The sequence below is a fragment of the Cotesia typhae genome, unplaced genomic scaffold (genome assembly GCF_013202065.1).
Source record: "Cotesia typhae breed Kobodo isofemale line unplaced genomic scaffold, CoteBio_Ctyphae contig_26, whole genome shotgun sequence".
Taxonomy (NCBI): Eukaryota; Metazoa; Arthropoda; class Insecta; order Hymenoptera; family Braconidae; genus Cotesia; species Cotesia typhae.
Window position 1 is genome coordinate 89,870 of NW_027423732.1, and position 17,631 is coordinate 107,500.

Consider the following 17,631-nt stretch of genomic DNA (forward strand, 5'->3'; position numbering starts at 1 on the left):
AAGATGTCGCGGACGGCACGCAAAATAAACGAATTTTATCACAAAATTGAGCTAAAACTCCTATCCGCGTTAATTACTCCGTTCATTAATCATTAGTGATTGATCATTACGTATCGTGTTTAATTGTGGTGTTCGAAAAATAATCAACAGACACCCTAACCTTCGACCCTTTGTCCTAGACCTGCTGGGACAAATAAAGTATCAATTCTTAGTATCAAGTCATAGAAAAAATAGATCCTGTGCTTCTTACATAAATTCTTCAGCCCGCTCTTATCTACATAACTCGTATAAAATTGCTACCAAAAAATATTTACAAAAAAAAAAAAAAAAAAAAAAATGATAATACAGCAAAGTAACACACTCGAGAGTCGTGATATTCAATTTTATTTTTTTGTTTTATGGGCAGGATTATAATTTATATTGTTTGATCGATTTTCTTGAATATCTACCAATCTAATATTGAAATCGGCACTTTTTTTTTTTTTTTTTTTTTTTCCCCCCCCCCCGATAGATCGGTACTTGGAACACCGAGCTTCGAAATAGCTTAAAACTGCGATAACTTCTTAGCTATTGTAGTTACGGAAATAAGTTTTAAACAAAACTTGTAGGAAATTAAGCGCTCTACAAAAAAAAGGTTTCCTATGTATTTTTCCAAAAATTGAATTATTCCCTTAAAAAATGCTAAAAAAAAATTATAATCCTGCTCTTATAAAAGCACTAGATGCGTTATTTCTCAATCCGCGATGTGTGTGATGTGGATCAAAGAAGGCGAGGACTCCCTGGGGGTGATAGAGGGCGCCCTGCTGCTGCTAGGTGTCGCTGACGGCGGTATCAGAGAAGTAACCTCCGGACTGGAAGTCTGGCCGTTGTCTTCGTAAACTCTCTCCTACAAGACATCGAATTATTGATCCCTCAAAGCGCCTACAGTCCCCAATAGTCATTTATCGGGGGAATTTATTTGAATTTTCAATCTAGTCAGTCTCAAATTATTATTATTATTTTTTTTTTTTTATTGTAACTGTTTTACCGGCGGAGGCTCAGGCAGACATTTCGTCAAGCTGAACCTCCTCCAGCCGCCACTACGTCGTCTCGGTCTCGTTCATCTGAATGAAGTGTAGCGGCAAATGCTGCAACTTCACCGGGTACTCTCCACCCGCCGAGGCTTGTTTCTTTAAGGTCATCAATAATTCAATGTTTAGATTAGAAAGTGGACAAAACATTGACATTTGATTTTCATCAAATATTTGATATAATTATTAATACAATAAAATTCCTCTATATTTTATTTAAAAGTTCAAGGAAAGAATCAAATATATAGAGGTATTTTATTGTAAATAAAAAAAAATAAAATTACCTGGGAACTGTTGTACTTGAGCCGCTTCCAGATTCCTTTTTTCTCAGTTCCTGAAATCGGAACACCATCAGCCGCTGAAGCGTTGTAATTCGGATTGGAGAAAGTCATTACATTCCTGCGCTTTCCATAGATATATTTTTTCTGTTTGGGCTTTCGTTGGCAAACCAAATAGATAATAGCCCCGATAATAATAACAGACATAGTAGTGACTATAATCAAAGTAATAGTCAATGTAGTAGTAGCCTTGTCCTTGTCACTTTTGCTGTTCAAGAACTTGTCATCATTGTCATGATAATTGCTCCTGGGAACTTCAACAGGCCGTTCGTCTTCATCATGATCGTAATCCGGGTTGTCTTCAGTTCCAGATTTTCTAATAGGAACCCACCGTTTGGGCGTCAAAGAACAGATAGTCTCACTCTTACCATCTGGGCATGCGCAAGTGTAGTTCTTCTTCAAGAAGAAGCAGTAGTGAGTACAGCCACCGTTGTCTTCTGCGCATGGGTTCCAGCCAGTTTGCAGCCGCGCAGAAACTGCTCTGATGTTTGTCAAAACGGTGATGGATGTCCTGATATTGATTCGGTTGCTTCCGGTGGCTTTGTCGGCTCTCTTTAAGTGGGGGGAAGTTCCTAGGTGGCCTATCCAGTAGATGTAGTCTCCCAGAAGGGTTAAGCCATATGGATTGTCTGCTCCTGCTATCAATTGGACTCTATAATTTCCATTGAGATCACTCATTTCAATTCTATTGTTCCTCATATCAGCCCAGTAGAGTCTTCTGTGTTCCAAATCAATTGTCAGACCATTAGGATCAGCTAAATTATCAGCAACAATGACCCTCCTGTTGCTCCCGTCCAAATACGCCCTTTGAATACTGGGATTCTTTCCCATCCTGCACCAGAATAAGTATCCCAGCTTCGGGAACAGAGCAATACTAGCGAACCAGTGTTCCGCGTCATCAGTGTCATTGATCAAGACCATGCGATTAAAGCCGCCTATGTGAACAACTTCAATTTTGCTTTGCCGTTGGTCAGTAAAGTAAACGTTGCCGCTGATCCAATCGACCGCAAACTGAAAGTAAGACTCTGACTTGTCGGTCAATACCGCGTAGCCCTCGTGAATAGCGGCCATCTTGCCAGCTCGGATGACTTTCTGGCCTTTATTTTTATAGGACTCGTCCGCGAAGTATACAACGCGTTCTGCCCAGTTGAAGTCCAGCGCGTCTGGCTGGACAACGCGGTCGTCTGCGAGAAGAGTGACGTCCCGCATTTCTGGAGTATCCAGACTGATCCTGCCCAAGCTTTTCTGGCCAGTCAGCAGGAGGTACTCCTGAGGGAACTTGTCGCAAGGCTTGGCTGCGGTTCCGGAGCCTAAAAGCCCAGTTGGGCAGGCACAGCTTGCGCCTTTCGGATTCCTGAGGCACAGATGGGTGCAATAGTGAGTCAGACAACGGTCTTGCTCATCAGTGTCCTTCGGAGTGACTGTCCTGATGTCCATTATGCCGTCCAATTTGTCAACCAGGATCTTGGCCTCCCCTCCGGTGGTCTTGTTTGCCTGGTGGACAGCCTTCGTCATCCAGTCGCTCCAATAGACCAGTCCGGACATCAGAGCCAGCCCGTAAGGATGCTGGACGTTCTTTACAAAGATTTTTCTATTATTGCCGTCCAAGTCGGAGAATTCGATGACTTTACGCTTGGCGTCATTCCAGTAGAGCTTGTCCATGGTGATATCTACTGTCAATCCGTTAGGCCAAACTAAATCCTCGACTATCACAGTCATACGCTCCTGGCCGTCCAGATTTGATCGTTCGATCCGCGCGTTCTGCCCCCAGTCACTCCAGAATAACAGACCGAGCTTATAATGCAGCGTAATGGCGCGGGGATTGTCTAGGCCGGACCAGATTAGGACCTTCCGGTTCTTACCGTCCAGATCGGAGACTTCGATGCTGTTTAAGCCTGCGTCGGTCCAATAGAGCTGGAATTAAATTTTTATTCACTATAATTTATCAACTATTAGAAATATAAATTAAAAACTAACCTTTCGCCCGATAGAATCCACCACCAAGCTATCAACAGTATCAATCCCGGTAGAAATTACAGTTTCGATGTGTTTACCATCAAAGCTTGCTCTACTGATGACGTCTGCTCCAGGATCGGTCCAATAAATCTGCCCAGTCTTTCTGTCAATGTCGACTCCTGTGGCGTTAATTAAAAAATTGATGGGCAGCGCCACATCGACCCGGTAGTCGGTATCAAAAGAAATAAACCTTATGTCCACGCGATGCGCAAAGATGATAAAGGTATTTGGAATTTTCCGGCACTGCTTGTTATTTGAATTTGGCTGAAATAAAATGAAACAAAATAAAATACAATAATAATGAAAAAATAAAGAATAGAATAATTGACTCACCTCAAGAACCAATCCGGTAGGACACACGCAAGAATATCTGGAAGAAGAAACGCTTTTGGGAGTCAGCAAGCAAAGATGAGAACACTTTCCATTATCCTTGCCACAAGGATTAGCGATAACACTTCTATTCCTGTGGAACATCCTGACGTCCATCAGCCCAGAGATGTCGGAGCGAATGACCACTGAGTTACTTCCGGTGTCTTTGTTAGCCCGGTGGATGCTCTTAGTGTCCCAATCGGTCCAGTAAACCTTGTTCTGATAAATCATAAGCCCAAAGGGATGCGGAAGGTCTGAGTTGACGCGAACTGGCTTTCCTTTTCCTTCCAAATCAATGTACTCGATGCACTTCATTCCTCCGTCTGCCCAGTAGAGCCGCTTTGTCTCAAAGTCAATGGCCAGCCCGTTTGGCCAGATCAGCTTTTCACTTATCAGGACTTTACGGTTGCTTCCGTCCATCGCTGCTTGCTCGATCTTTGGTTTTGCTCCCCAGTCACTCCAGTACATGTATCCCGCTGAAAAATATTATAAATTATAAATCAATAAATCAATTTTCTCTATCTCCACTAATTAGCCATTAAAACTCACCAATAGGATCCACAACAATATCCCTCGGCTTATCAAGTCCTTCATAGACCAAAAGAGTCCTCATGCTTCCATTAAGATTGGAGCATTCAATCCTATTTGTCCCAGCATCGGTCCAGTAGAGCTTTTTGGTGATCCAATCAAGAGCCAATCCCGCTGGAGACTCCAAGTTATGGCTGATGACTACAGTCTGATTGGTTCCATTCAAATGAGCTCTACTGATAGTGTCTAACTCAACATCAGTCCAATAAACCATATCATTATCAGAATCCCAAGCCAGCGCCACTGCACTCTGGACATGATCCACAGGAATCACAGTGTCAAAGACCCGCATTGGTTTGTCTACAGGAATCAGTCTCAAGTCTCTCTTTCTTGCCAGGATCAAAAAATTATCAGCGGCGCAATTCTTTCCATCGCGCTTCAGCTTCAGGTCGACGGGACAAACACAGCTGTAGCCCGCGCTATTAGGAAGACACATGTGCGAACATTTTCCATTATTATTCCCGCAGTGGTTTGGGTAAGCTGGTTGCCGTTGCTTGTGATAGCTGTGTAAGTCCATCGGAAAGTGAAGACCAGAGCGAATAGTCTTGAAGCCATGGCCAGTCTCCTTATTGACGGAAGAAATACTTTTAAAGTGCCAATCAGTCCAGTAAATAGTATCTTCAAAGACCGTGATCGCAAAAGGATGATGCAACCCCTTGCTGAGAATCTTCCTCTTGTCAGTTCCGTCCAGCTTGGCGGACATAATCACCCTGTGCTTGGCATCGGTCCAGAAAATCCTATCCGTAGGATAATCTACGGTAAGACCATTCGGCCAGGTGATGGAATCGGTGACCAATGCAAGCCTGGAGGTTCCATCCATGTCAGCCCGTTCAATCTTCGGAGAAGGTCCCCAGTCCGTCCAGAAGACGTATCCATAGTGCGGATGGACTGCAATGGCCCTGGGCTTGTCCAGGTCGTTGGAGATCAGCACGTGGCGGATCCTGGTGTCCAGAGTAAGAACCTCCACGCGTCTGGTTCCTCCATCGGTCCAGAACAATAGATTATGGACCCAGTCTATGGCGATCCCCCCGGGACTCTCCAAGCCCCAGCGGATCACGTCTTCAGGAGCACTGCCGTTGATGATAACCTTCTTGATCACGTCTAGAGACACGTCCGACCAATAGATGACTCCCTGCTCGTAGTGGAAGTCGATGGCAATCGCGTTGTGCAACCCTTTGACGATCGGGGTGTACTTTGCTGTTGATGGCTCCAAGGCTACTTTTCGGATTTCGACGCGGTTTGTGAAAATCAGGCTGGGGTTCCCTCCTACTGCTTTGCAGGTTCGAAGGTCCGGGCGGAGGACGTAGCCCGTGATACAGCTACAGGTAAATGATCCAGCGGTGTTGTGACAAACCTGGGGAAAAAAAAAAAAAAAAAAAAAAAAAAAAAAAATAATAATAATAATAATAATAATAATAATAATAATAATATTAATAATAATAATAATATCAAAATTATTATTAATAATATAAAATTAAATTTCCTGTAAAAAGATATTCATTCTAACCTGACTGCAAACAGTTTCTCGAGTAAATAAGCACTCGTTGATATCTTCACAAGTAGCATTATCAGCTGCTAAATTAAACCCGACGTCACACGAGCAGGTTTTAACCCCAGTCACCAGAGTAACACAGTGCTGAGTGCACTTGTCTGTAGCAGTGCAATTTCTTCTCTGAGGACAGTCCTGTTCGTCCTCCTTCAGCGGACAGTCCGCGATACCATCACAAATATGCTTCCTCGCGATACAGTAAGGCGTTACATACGGCTGTTGGTTTGTAGAAGAGTTGGAGGCCGCAGAAGCCTTACAGAGGTACTCAGTGGCGTCACAAGTTATGGGACAGCCTTCTTCATCCAGCGCGTTTGTGCAATCTGGCGCGCCGTCACAGACCCACGCCTTGGGAATACAGTCCCCTGATGCGCAAGTAAACTCTTCAGTGCTGCAACTTTTAAGTGGCGCTAGCTTGCAGCCTGCCTCGTCTTCGCCCGATTTACAATCCCAGTGATCGTTGCAGACAAACGCTTTGTTGATACATGTGCCGTTTATGCATCTGGTAAATATTTTTTATTACAAATTTCAGCATTTTTCTTCTTAAAAAAATTAATAAAAAATATTATTCATTTTTTAACCAAGTATTTTTATTAACAATTAAATTCGCTATTTGTAGAATTTTTTATTTTTTCAATCTGACGTGGATCACCAAAATTACATTGGCTAATTGCAAAAGTCACTAAAGTTTTATTAAAAAGAGACTAAGGTTCGATTCTCGGTCAAGGTAAATTAAAAAAAAAAAAAAAAATAAAAAATAAAAAATAAAAAAACTCTTACTTGAACTGATTCGCGTTACACATTTCAATGCATCCTTCTTCGTCACTGGCATCACCGCAGTCATCCGTTCCATCGCACCTGAACTCTTTGCGAATACACTTAGGCGTCGCACACTCAAAATGATTCGCGTCGCACACCACCTCGCGGATTCCATCTGAAATAAAAAAGAAGTTAACATTTAATAAAAGAATATAATATAATCAAAAAACAAAACAGTAACTTACGACACTTGGATTCATCAGAGCCGTCATCACAGTCAGCGTCTCCGTCGCAGACGTACCTCCTGGGAATGCACCAGCCCTCCGGACAAGTGTAATCATCTTCTTTACACTTTCTGTAAAGATAAAAATAAATCCACTCAAATTGCCTCAGTGTGAATGAGACGTGTAGGAAGGTGAAGGTACGTAGGTGCGTCAATTTAATACTTTTGTTATTATTGTTACTATTTATATCTTTATGTCTTACCTTTTGCCCCCGCAGTTTTCTTCGTCGGAAAAATCTCGGCAATCATTTTCACCGTCACACTTCCAGGATCCGGGAATGCAAAGACCGTTTCTGCACTCGAATTGATCCGTTGTGCAATTTTTTTGATCACCTGAAATTTAATTAGGTTAGTTTTTTTTTTTTTTTTCTCAAAAACTTTAATTTTAGAAACTTACCACAGTGACTTTCATCAGAAAAATCCCCGCAATCATCATCCCCATCACACAACCATTGTTCAGAGATACAAATCCCAGATTCAGGGCATTGAATCTTCTTGTTCCCAACACAAGTGTGGTTAGAGCGCCGCCACTCGTAGACGCTCTCGCATTCTATCTCGTCTTCGTCGTTCTCGCAGTCAGCCTGTTAGTCCGTAAAGTCCAAAAATTAATTTATTTTATATAATGTTTAATTAATTTATAAAAGGTTACAACTTACAGATCCATCACAGCGGAGGTTAAAGTTGATACAAGTGCACATAATTCTGCACAAGAAGAACCCAGTTCCGCAGTTTATGGTACAAGATTCGTAAACCGGGTTCAGGTCGCTCTCATCATCCAGCTCATGGATCAAGCTCTTTTGATCTGGATTGAAGCCATTGCCGTTGGAATTGACACCGTGACCTCGAGGCAAACCATGATGGACTCGCATCCTGTCAGGTAACTCTCCATAAACTAAAACAATGTTAATGTTGTTACTCTTTATCTCGTAGAATATTGAAGATAAATACTGACCTCCATCATACATCCCAGGTCTTGATCCTCTTCCTTGTCCATAATTAGGTCGCCCATTAACTGGAGCCCCATTTCGATAACTCGGTGCCTCGAAAGGTTCTTCATAATCTAACCCAGGAAACCGTGGATAAAAATCCGGATACTTTCCTTTATTGTACCCGTAGTTGTATCCCTCGCGACCTGGAGAACCAGTTTTCTTCCCAAGGTTCCGTTCCGGTTCCTGAGTAGTAGGATTTAAATTGGGCTGCCGCAAATTTCCGCTTCCGAACATTTGCCTAGCAGCTCCCCGATTAACAGAAGAAACTGTAGCATCTTCAGCCCCGAGACAGCCTGCAAGAACGGCAAGAACGGCAAGAACGGCATCAATAGATTGAAATAATTATAATGAAACGAGGACATTATTTACGGCGGAATTATTGATAACCAGGTATTAATATCCCTCTGAATAACTTTTGGTTATCATTTTTACTAGATTATCTGCATTTGTATTAAATCGAATTGTGTAGGTGGTTTATGATCGATTCTTCTCCCCCTTCCCCTTTAGTTGGTAGCAATAGGGCTGAACTTTATTGTAAGATATATAAGTATGAGTGGTTATCCAACGGGCCATGAATGATTCGAGATCGCGCCGAATTTTCATTCAACACTAATGCCGTTCGCGCAAGCGCTTATAAACCAATCGATATACTCTTTGTTCAATACACCCTCTTTTATTGTTATAAAGAAATTTTATTTCCATTAGAATCTCGTTTCTACCATCTACTGACAGGTATCCAAGCCCTTCAGACGGGAAAAAAAAAAAAAAAAAAAAAAAAAAATTCTCTACCTCAAAACAAATTGATTTTCAGAATTCTCGTCAATTGCTCTAATTCGAGAAAAATCAACTTCTAGGAAAACGCTGCTATGATCTCCGGAATCGCTTGCATGTATTGTCTTGACCTTTGAACTAAACTTCTTTGATGAAAAAAAATTCAAAAATCCGCGAATTAAACCACGATTTACCACCACGACAATTCCGTGGATTTTTATTTTTTTTCTCTACATCTCCGGTTCTATGGTTCCGATCGCCTTTAAATTTAAAACGCTTTCGTTTTTTATCAACAGGGACTAATTCCCAGGGCAGTGTGATCCTAAGTCTAAAAACAAAGGGGTAGTTCTCCCCGAAAAGTATCCCTTAAAGATATCCCTAGGTGGTCTATCTTTGAGTTTTTTTTTACCTTTATTTCCGGTTTATTTTGCCCCGGATTTTTTTTTTTTTTAAACTACTACAGTCCTTTTAATAAATCACCCTCTTGATCATCCATTAAAAGCCAACCCTCAAAAATTCCAAAAAACGTAAAATACGAATTCATTGGGGAAATCGGACTATTTCTAGAATTTCAATTTCTGACCCGATTTTTGATACCGTTTGCCCCGGTTTTCGACTGACCTACCGTAGTGATTCTCTCCGCATCTTTCTTTAAAGATTCGTCAAAGAAAAATCCAGAAAAAAGCGGAAATCCAATAGGTCAATTCTCGAATTCGCTTGAATCGATCCGATTGCGGTCTAAAGACATTTGAATGACCTTTAAATCTATGTCGCCTATAAATTTTATAAATTCACCTGTGATCGATAAGAATTATGTAATTACCTATCAGCCCAAAGATGATAATAGCTCTTATCATTGTTACTGATTTGATCACTGTAATAACAATGTCCTCTTCAGCTCACGGCATTCTGGCACTTAATCTTTTTTACTTCTTTTACAAGTTTAATTACAAATTGTAATAACTAATTACAAAGATAAACATTGCGCACTTTCCACTGAGGATTTATACTTTTAAAAATGGGCCAGTAAGGGTATAAATTTGGAATTGGCCCAGAGTTCTGATAAAAAAAAAAAAAAAAAAAAAAAAAAAAAAAAAAAAAAAAAACAAAAAAAAAAAAAAAAAAATGATTGTTTGTTTGTTGTTTTTAAGGGCGTGGATAATTGATCTGAAGGAATAGACTGGTCCAGATACACACGGGATAATCGAACGAGAGCAGATGCGATCGGAGCTGCATTCACCTACACACTGAGGGTAGCTCTTACTCACTCTTACTTACCCTTAGCGACGCAAGCGCAAGATTGTTGATATTAAATTCTCAAGTGAGTTGATTTATTTTTATTCTTGCCATCAGAAATGGAATTTTTTTTTTTTTTTTTTTTTTTTTTTATTAAATAATAATGTTTTATTTAGGTACAGAATATTGGGTTCTATTTCTGGCTGAAGAAATTCATGATATCCAGGATCTTTTCATAGAGGAGCTCGTTGGCGTGGATACCCCAGATGTAATCCAGATGACCGAACGTAGGATGAGGAACTTTTATTTTTGCATGAACATTCGGAAGCTGCTCTGCCAGGATCTCTACGTCCTTTACGCTGGATAACCAATCGTTGACGCAGTAATGAAGCGCTACCGGAGCTGTTACTTTGAAAAGCTCGTAATCTGGCGGGGAAAATTTTCCATATCTACGGAAGTTTTCAATCAGGCCGTGGTCGAATTGACGGAATTTTTCTGGAGGTAAGAAATATTAATATTAGTTATAGTATATTAAAATTAAAATGTTTATCATATAAAAAATTTATACTTACTAGACTTGATTATTTGGGAATAATGAAAGAATTGTTTGGTAGAAGATCCAGCTGGAATATGTCCCAAGATAGCAGGCAGTAGAGTACTGTTCATTTGATCCGACCCAAATCCGGCAACCAGGAAAATAGCGTTTTCACATATCGGCTGTGACCAGGCTTCAGGGTCACATATCATGGTCTTGAGATATTTCATAAACTTCTCGGTAGGTTGGAACTCGTACATACCAAGCAAATTCATCCCAGTCTAAAAAAATAAAATAAATTAATCATAATTACAGGCTGAAAATTGAGGAATTTACCTCAATCATGGGTGCTAAGCGCGCTAAAATTTGGAAAAAAGGACTGGTCATGTGTCCAATATAGGCCACTGGAGCAAGCGCAGACATTGCAATAATTTTATCATTATATTCTGGCTTGGTGCTGCACATCACGAAGAACGCAGTGGTTCCCTGGCTGTGTGCTGCATAGAAGATCTTTTGGGACCCGGTGTTATCAAGGATGTAGTCAATCATCGCTGGAAGATCGTAGACGCCAATTTCGTTCCAGCTGATGTGAAACAGGTAAGAATTATTTATTAATTTTTGAATAATATACTGCGCATGCGCATGACTTGTTCCAAATGTTCCATTAGTGGAACTTAGCTATAAAAATGGATTAAAAAAATTACCTGAACTGCCAGAACTGTTTGTCGAGCACAGATAATATCTTGTGAGATCTCGAATAACGGTTTCCCCGCGCATTACCCAACCAAACGTCATAACCTTCATCCGCTAACATGTAAGCTAATCCAAAATAATTAAATATTAATTTATCTATCAATTAATTTGAATTAAGTTTCTTGAAAACTTACCTAGAGCTTTTTGTGGACCAGAAATGATCCAATCAACAGAACTGCTGAGCAATCCATGCATTAACAATATCGCTGTCTTGTTTTCGGGGTTAGGGTTACTATTCGGGCCTGTAATACGATGCATTTCCAAAATATAATCATCGTGGGTTATTACTTTATGGGTTTCGCCTCTATATCCATATTTACGGATCAATTCTCTCTAAAAAATTAATTTTTTTTATTAGAAAAGTTTAAAAAATAATTCAGATATTACTTACGGCATTTAAATTAGCGTCTTCGCTGTACCCAAAAATATCCTTGGATACATCAAACTTGGTTAGTTGAGGATAATTTATTCTAACAGTAAAAGCATTGGTACCGAGGCTTAGCGCCAAGCAAACGATCCCGAATCGGAAAATCATGATGGATTCGTAATAATAATTATCAAAATACTGGCAAAAAAAAAAACAGCAAAATTACAAGATATTTATATATTAAATCGGTAATCAATTATTGTATCGAGAAAATAAAGATTAGATTGCAAGAGTAACAACAATCAGCTTCTTCATCTCGATTTTATTATCGTATTTAGTATTGTTTATTGTAATGCATGATTAAGTTTTCTTTATCTATTCATTGATCGGCCTCAATACCACCCTGGTTAAAAATATTGATTGAAAAGGATTGAAAATGATGAAATTAGAATACTTTTGAATAATTTCAATTCTTTTTCATGTATATATAGATATACAGTTGACATAGGGTGACTGATTCCCAATACTTTTCAATCAATATTTTTAATCAGGGCATTCAAGCAACATATTTCTATTTGGATTTAAAAATTTTTCTAGCGTTTATCTGAATCATATAAATGTCAATATTTATGTATTGAAAATTTATTTATTATTTTTTATATTTATAAATGAATCGTAAGTTTTCAATTTGCTCGGTAAAGGGGAACTAAAATTTTTTTTTTTTTTTTTTTTTTTTTTTAAGGAAAATGAGTATCGTTTTGAAATTTAAGGGCAGGATTTTAAAGGGCGTTAAATTCTGGACAAAATGGTGTATTTAAAAATTGATTTTCTCCAAATAATACCTTAAAAAAAAAAAAAAAAAATCCCGATTAAACTTTGGAATCAGTGTATTTTTGCGAAAACCTTTACAAATCTTCGATTACTGACTAGATAATTTTTATAAATGCAATTTTCTTCAGATCAATGCTTAAAATTATCGGTATTTCCGAAGCAATTTTATAATCGGCTCGTAGAGTGACTCGGAAGCTGAATTTCCCCACAGGAAGTCGTAGTGGTTGAAAACACGGCCTTTTATTTTGTAATCGACCACGATGTTGCGTAGTTTGGCTCTCAGTAAATCGACGTCCTGAAATTATCGTGATGTTTAAATAAAGTAATTAGATTTTTGAGAGTTTCAAAGTTCAATTACCTGAGGCGTTGCCAACCAATCGTTATCACTGCTGTAGAGCGCGATAGGTGTTGATATTTTATCAAGCTGATAATCCGGTGGTATCAAAGAATTATAAAGTTTAAAATTTTTATCGTTATTCTCTCCATAATCAAATGCTCTAAAGTGCCCTGGTGATAAATAAATTGAGGTTAGCTTCAAAATTTATGAATAATTGCACTTACTTGAGATAATTTCAATCACCAGGATTGATAAATCCTTGCCCAAAATGAACAAATTGCTTCCAAGAAGCTCCTGCCGGCACGTGCCCGATTATAACGGTCAGGTTACCGGCGTCAAGTTCCCCCTGGCTGAATCCGGCGATAAGGAAGAGAATATTACTGCAGAGAAATTGGGTCGGAGCCCCACCGTGGCAGACCAAGTTACCGACGAATTTACCCCAGGGTGATCTGGAGCCGAACTCGGGATAGCCAAATTTTTCACCGACCCACTGAAAAAATTTTTAAGATTTTTTAAAACTTAGACCATGAAATCCCGAGTAAAATGAACCCCCCCCCCACCACCACCACCACCACCACCACCACTCTCTATATTAATTCACAAGCTTTTATAAAAAAAAATATCGCATTAATATTTTTATTAATAATAATTTATAGAGATCATTAATAAAAAATCAACCTACGGCTAATCGGGTCGTGCGATACGTTATTTTCTTGAGAATTTCAAGAAGATAAAAACCCATTAATCAACCAATAAACCAAAAAAAATTTTTTTATTTTTAAAATTTTTAAAATTGGCAAGAATTAATTCACGACCTACCACACCAAAGTATGTCAACTTGGCGAGTTGCGTAACTGGTCCCCGCATATGACTGGTGTACGCTGCGGGTGCAAGGCCGACAGCCAGACTAACTTTGTCATTGTACTCGGGCCTGGTTGAGGTCATTACCCAAAATTGTGTAGTCCCTTGTGAATGTCCGATGTACAGCAATTTGTATCTGGAGGTCACTTCTAATATGTAGTCAATCATCGCGGGTAAGTCATATATTCCCAATTCGTGAAAACTAAAATTATTTAATTGGTAATTGCTGCTAATTATTTGTGATTAATTAAGGAATAATCACCTAAAGTCCCAGAAGGTGCGATTAGTTGAAAGCAATTCACGGTGGTGGCGGGAGTAGAGATTCCCACGATTATTTCCTAGCCAAACATCGTAACCTTCATCCGCTAGCATGTACGCTAAAGATAAGTTTTGTTATTTTTTCTGAGTTAAAAAAATTTTTTCAAACTAAAAATTCTAATAAATTAAAACTCACCCAATGCTTTTTCAGGTCCAGTGAGCACCCAGTCTGCAGAACTACCCGCGAGTCCATGCTGAAGAAGAATAGAATTTCTGGGGAACCTAGCCGATCTTTTATCTTCGTACCTTCCAAAGGGGATCCTGTGCATCTCCAGGATATATCCGTCATCTGTTACCACCTTATGAGCCTCCACCGGGTAGCCGTATTTCGTGATCAGGTCAGGCTAAAACAAAATTACCATTAATCTTAATTTGCCACCCATTAAAATTCACCAAAAATTTATAATTACCGTTTTTAAATCTGTGTTGGGATTCTGGTCCAACCCCATGGTCTTAGGTCCATCGGCGATGACCAACAGAGTCCAAAGAAAGACACCAGAGTTCATAATTTTCGATAGAATTGCAGTTATTTCTCAATAAAAAAACAACACAACCAACAGTTAAGATTAGCGACCGCTTTAATGAGGACCGTTGTAAAGAATGACACGTGTTTTCACAACCGAACCGTTTTCTAGGCATTGATTAATAATCTCTCTCCCCTTCTCATTTAAACTTATTAACTTCCCTTTTACGTCATTGGTTGCCGTTTTCGCGAGACGTGTCAACCTTCAAGACGTGTCAAGGCCGCGGCATTTTCCCCAAAATCTCAATAATTTTCAAATTTTCTGAGCAAATCAATTTGTAATAATAATAATAATAATAATAATAATAATAATAATCGAAAATTTGCAAATATTTTGATAGATATTAAAGTCCTCGGTACATTCTCTAACGGTCTCATTGAATGCACTTGCGAAATGGCGATCGCTAACGAGGACGGTAGCGAACAAGGTCGATTGCATAAATCTATCATATATATTTAGATATATTATATTTATCCAACTATACTGTATAGATAAATGGGTATTAATTTATATTTGCATGAGGGACTTTGATAATTCGTTTCAAATATTTTAAATTGGTTAATAGAAAGGTATCCTAGATTGGGTGGATAGTTTGTCATGAATTGTGAAGTTTCTGTGTTTAAAATGGGATTTTTTGGATGAAAAAAAATTTTTTTTGACAAAACTAAGCTTAAAGACTTGTAGGCGATTGAATTCTGCGTAAAAGTTTGGGATTTAAAATTCTTTTCAATCTAAATTTCAACCCGAAAATCCTAGATCAAAAAGAACCCGAATTGGGTGTCCTGATATTGATTTTTGAACCTTTGAAGGCTTCAATGATTACAAGGGTAAAGTTTCGAGAAAAAAAAAAAAAAAAAAAAAAATTACAGATCGTAAAAGTACATTAAATTAGCTACAAAACGGTGTACGTGCAGACATAATTGACGAGAGTCAATTAGTCAAAGATGATCAATTCGCTCGGTAAGGTGCATAAATTCCGAGGACACTAAAATGAGATTTTTTTGGGAAAAGTGAGTATCTTTTAATAAAAAGTTAAGCACAGAATTTTAAAGGGCATTAAATTTTGGACAAAATGGTGTATTTATATGTTAATTTTCTCCAGAGAATACCCAAAAAAAATCCTGATTGAAATTGGGAATTCAATTTTTTGGAATAATTTTATGAATAAACCGATTTATTGATATTTACAAATATATTTATTTTTTAACCATCATCTGATGTAATTTGTTAAATAATTGTAATTTATGTAATAGAATAGATCCTGAAACAATTAATTATTTAATTTAAATTGTTATATATAAGAGATTGTAATAAATATAATTAATAGTTACATTTTTAGTAACTAATTTATCATTGCGAGCGTAGTAAATAATTAAAGGCGTCGTTATTTTATTTAATGGATACTCTGGTGGTATTAAGTCATTGTATTTTATTAAATTGATCATTTTTCCGTAATCATATTGCTGGAATCTACCTAAAATTATTAATTGATTTAGAATTATGGCAATTTGAAAGGTTTATTGGCAATACTTACGATTTTTAATAATTTGACCGTAATGTAAAATAGTTTTTAAAGAAGTTCCTTGGGGATAATGGTCCTTAATGCGAAGAATTAATGCCTAGAAATTAAATTTAATAATTTATTTTCTCAAAATTTTAATTTTAAACAGTACTTACCAAATCTAAATCATTAAGATTTTTAAATCCCAAAGTAATATCGATTAATTTCAGACAAATAGATTTGATATTTAATCTCCAGCATAAACTGAACCCGACGTTTAAAAAATCAGATCGTTGTTTGTTAATTCGCGGCATTACTTGATACAAATTGTACTCGCTGAATAAATTCTAAACAAATTAAATTTTTTAATCGATAATTACATAAATAATTGTATTAATTTGTTACCTTTATTCGTTTGCTATGACGAAAGAGAAAATTTGGAAAAAATCCGGGTATGTCGTGAGAAATCAAGGCAGCAGGGGCCCAAGTGATAGCGATGTTAATTTTTTTATTAAATTCAGGCCTTGATGATAGCAGGACCAATATTTCAGTTCCTCCCATAGAGTGCCCTAGTAGTGACAGCTTACTCTGTTGGGTTTTCAACAGTATGTAGTTTATCGTCGCTGGTACGTCGTACATTCCGTTTTCGTGCCAGCTTGAATAAATTTCAATAAATTATCTAATTTAAATTGTCAATTAAAAATAAAAAGTACCTTTAGTCCCAGTAGGCTGAGTTATTTATAATAGTGTTGTGTAATGTAGAGTAGTAATTACCCCGGACATTTATCGCCCAGACATCATAGCCCGCGTCTGAGAGCAAGTAGGCTAAAAAATTGTATTTATTAGAAATTTAATTTTTTACGGGTTGAAAATTTTTTTTTTTTTTTTTTTTTTTTTTGTAAAAAAAAAAAAAAGGGTGCAGTGTTATAGAGCGTTAAATTCCGCGTAAAATGATGTATCACAACCCCTACTTTTGTTAAAATTAAGTAGAGAAAAATTAGTTTGAAAAAAAAAAAAAAAAAAAAAGTCTCTAGTACCGATTTACATATTTAACTCCGGAAGTCTCTTAACGATATTTTTGAAAAGTGCCGATCTTTTGGCATATTTAGGTCCACGAGGGTCAATAAAATGAATTTATCAAAGAAAAAGTGCCGATTTCTATATCAGATTTATTTTAAAAACAAACGGATCATATTAAAAAAAAAAAATATAATAAATATTCACCTAGATCTTGACCCGGGCCTCGTAGGACCCATATATCAGACGCGGCCATTAGTCCGGTGTAGTAACAAAATAACTGGTTTTCTAAATCTAACTGGACTCCGGGGCCCGCCGGGGATTCTGTGGACCGTCAAATAACACCCATCTTCTGTTTTCACTCTGTGTTCTTCACCTATATATCCACTTTGTTCCACCAAATCGATTTAAAAATCAAAATTTCTGTCAAAAATCGTTTCAAATTTTTTTTTTTTTAAATACTTACAAAAGTCTCGAGTCGCGAGTCGCTATTTTTCTTTCTAATTTTCGGCTTTTTTTCACTCACACCCAGCACACTGCTAATCACTATAATATAAATAATTATAAAAGTAAAATTTATTTTATTAATTTTTGGCATGATATTTAATGTTAGTAATTTTAA

General features: G+C 37.8%; 2 protein-coding genes, 1 long non-coding RNA gene and 1 pseudogene across 5 annotated transcripts; 1 reads left to right on the plus strand and 3 right to left on the minus strand.

Moving 5' to 3' along the window:
- Positions 1-498: 498 nt before the first annotated feature.
- On the minus strand, positions 499-9,854 carry LOC141525526 (low-density lipoprotein receptor-related protein 4-like). 3 transcript variants are annotated; one of them, XM_074240055.1, is made up of 13 exons: positions 9,553-9,854; positions 7,922-8,251; positions 7,626-7,861; positions 7,367-7,550; positions 7,173-7,302; positions 6,932-7,041; positions 6,708-6,861; positions 5,889-6,429; positions 4,343-5,735; positions 3,758-4,269; positions 3,386-3,688; positions 1,355-3,322; positions 499-886 (listed from the first exon to the last, which is right to left on the minus strand). In XM_074240055.1, exons 1-13 carry the CDS (start codon positions 9,584-9,586, stop codon positions 734-736), a joined length of 6,048 nt encoding a protein of 2,015 aa, XP_074096156.1. In that variant the 5' UTR covers positions 9,587-9,854; the 3' UTR covers positions 499-733. The 3 variants fall into 3 exon arrangements, with proteins under 3 accessions (XP_074096156.1, XP_074096154.1, XP_074096155.1); XM_074240053.1 differs by having other exon boundaries at positions 3,386-4,269; XM_074240054.1 differs by having other exon boundaries at positions 744-1,169; positions 3,386-4,269.
- On the plus strand, positions 6,297-6,885 carry LOC141525582 (uncharacterized). Its single transcript, XR_012478860.1, has 3 exons — positions 6,297-6,432; positions 6,547-6,654; positions 6,768-6,885. It is a non-coding gene; the product is annotated as an uncharacterized LOC141525582 (long non-coding RNA).
- A 293-nt stretch (positions 9,855-10,147) lies between the features above and the next one.
- LOC141525463 (uncharacterized) lies at positions 10,148-14,416 on the minus strand. The gene is made up of 13 exons (XM_074239978.1): positions 14,378-14,416; positions 14,104-14,311; positions 13,912-14,026; positions 13,608-13,851; positions 13,032-13,278; positions 12,810-12,958; positions 12,606-12,746; positions 11,645-11,818; positions 11,388-11,586; positions 11,205-11,319; positions 10,837-11,083; positions 10,538-10,781; positions 10,148-10,460 (listed from the first exon to the last, which is right to left on the minus strand). Exons 1-13 carry the CDS (start codon positions 14,414-14,416, stop codon positions 10,159-10,161), a joined length of 2,424 nt encoding a protein of 807 aa, XP_074096079.1. The 3' UTR covers positions 10,148-10,158.
- Positions 14,417-14,425: 9 nt separating this feature from the next.
- LOC141525464 (lipase 3-like) lies at positions 14,426-17,416 on the minus strand (annotated as a pseudogene).
- Between the last annotated feature and the right edge of the window lie 215 nt (positions 17,417-17,631).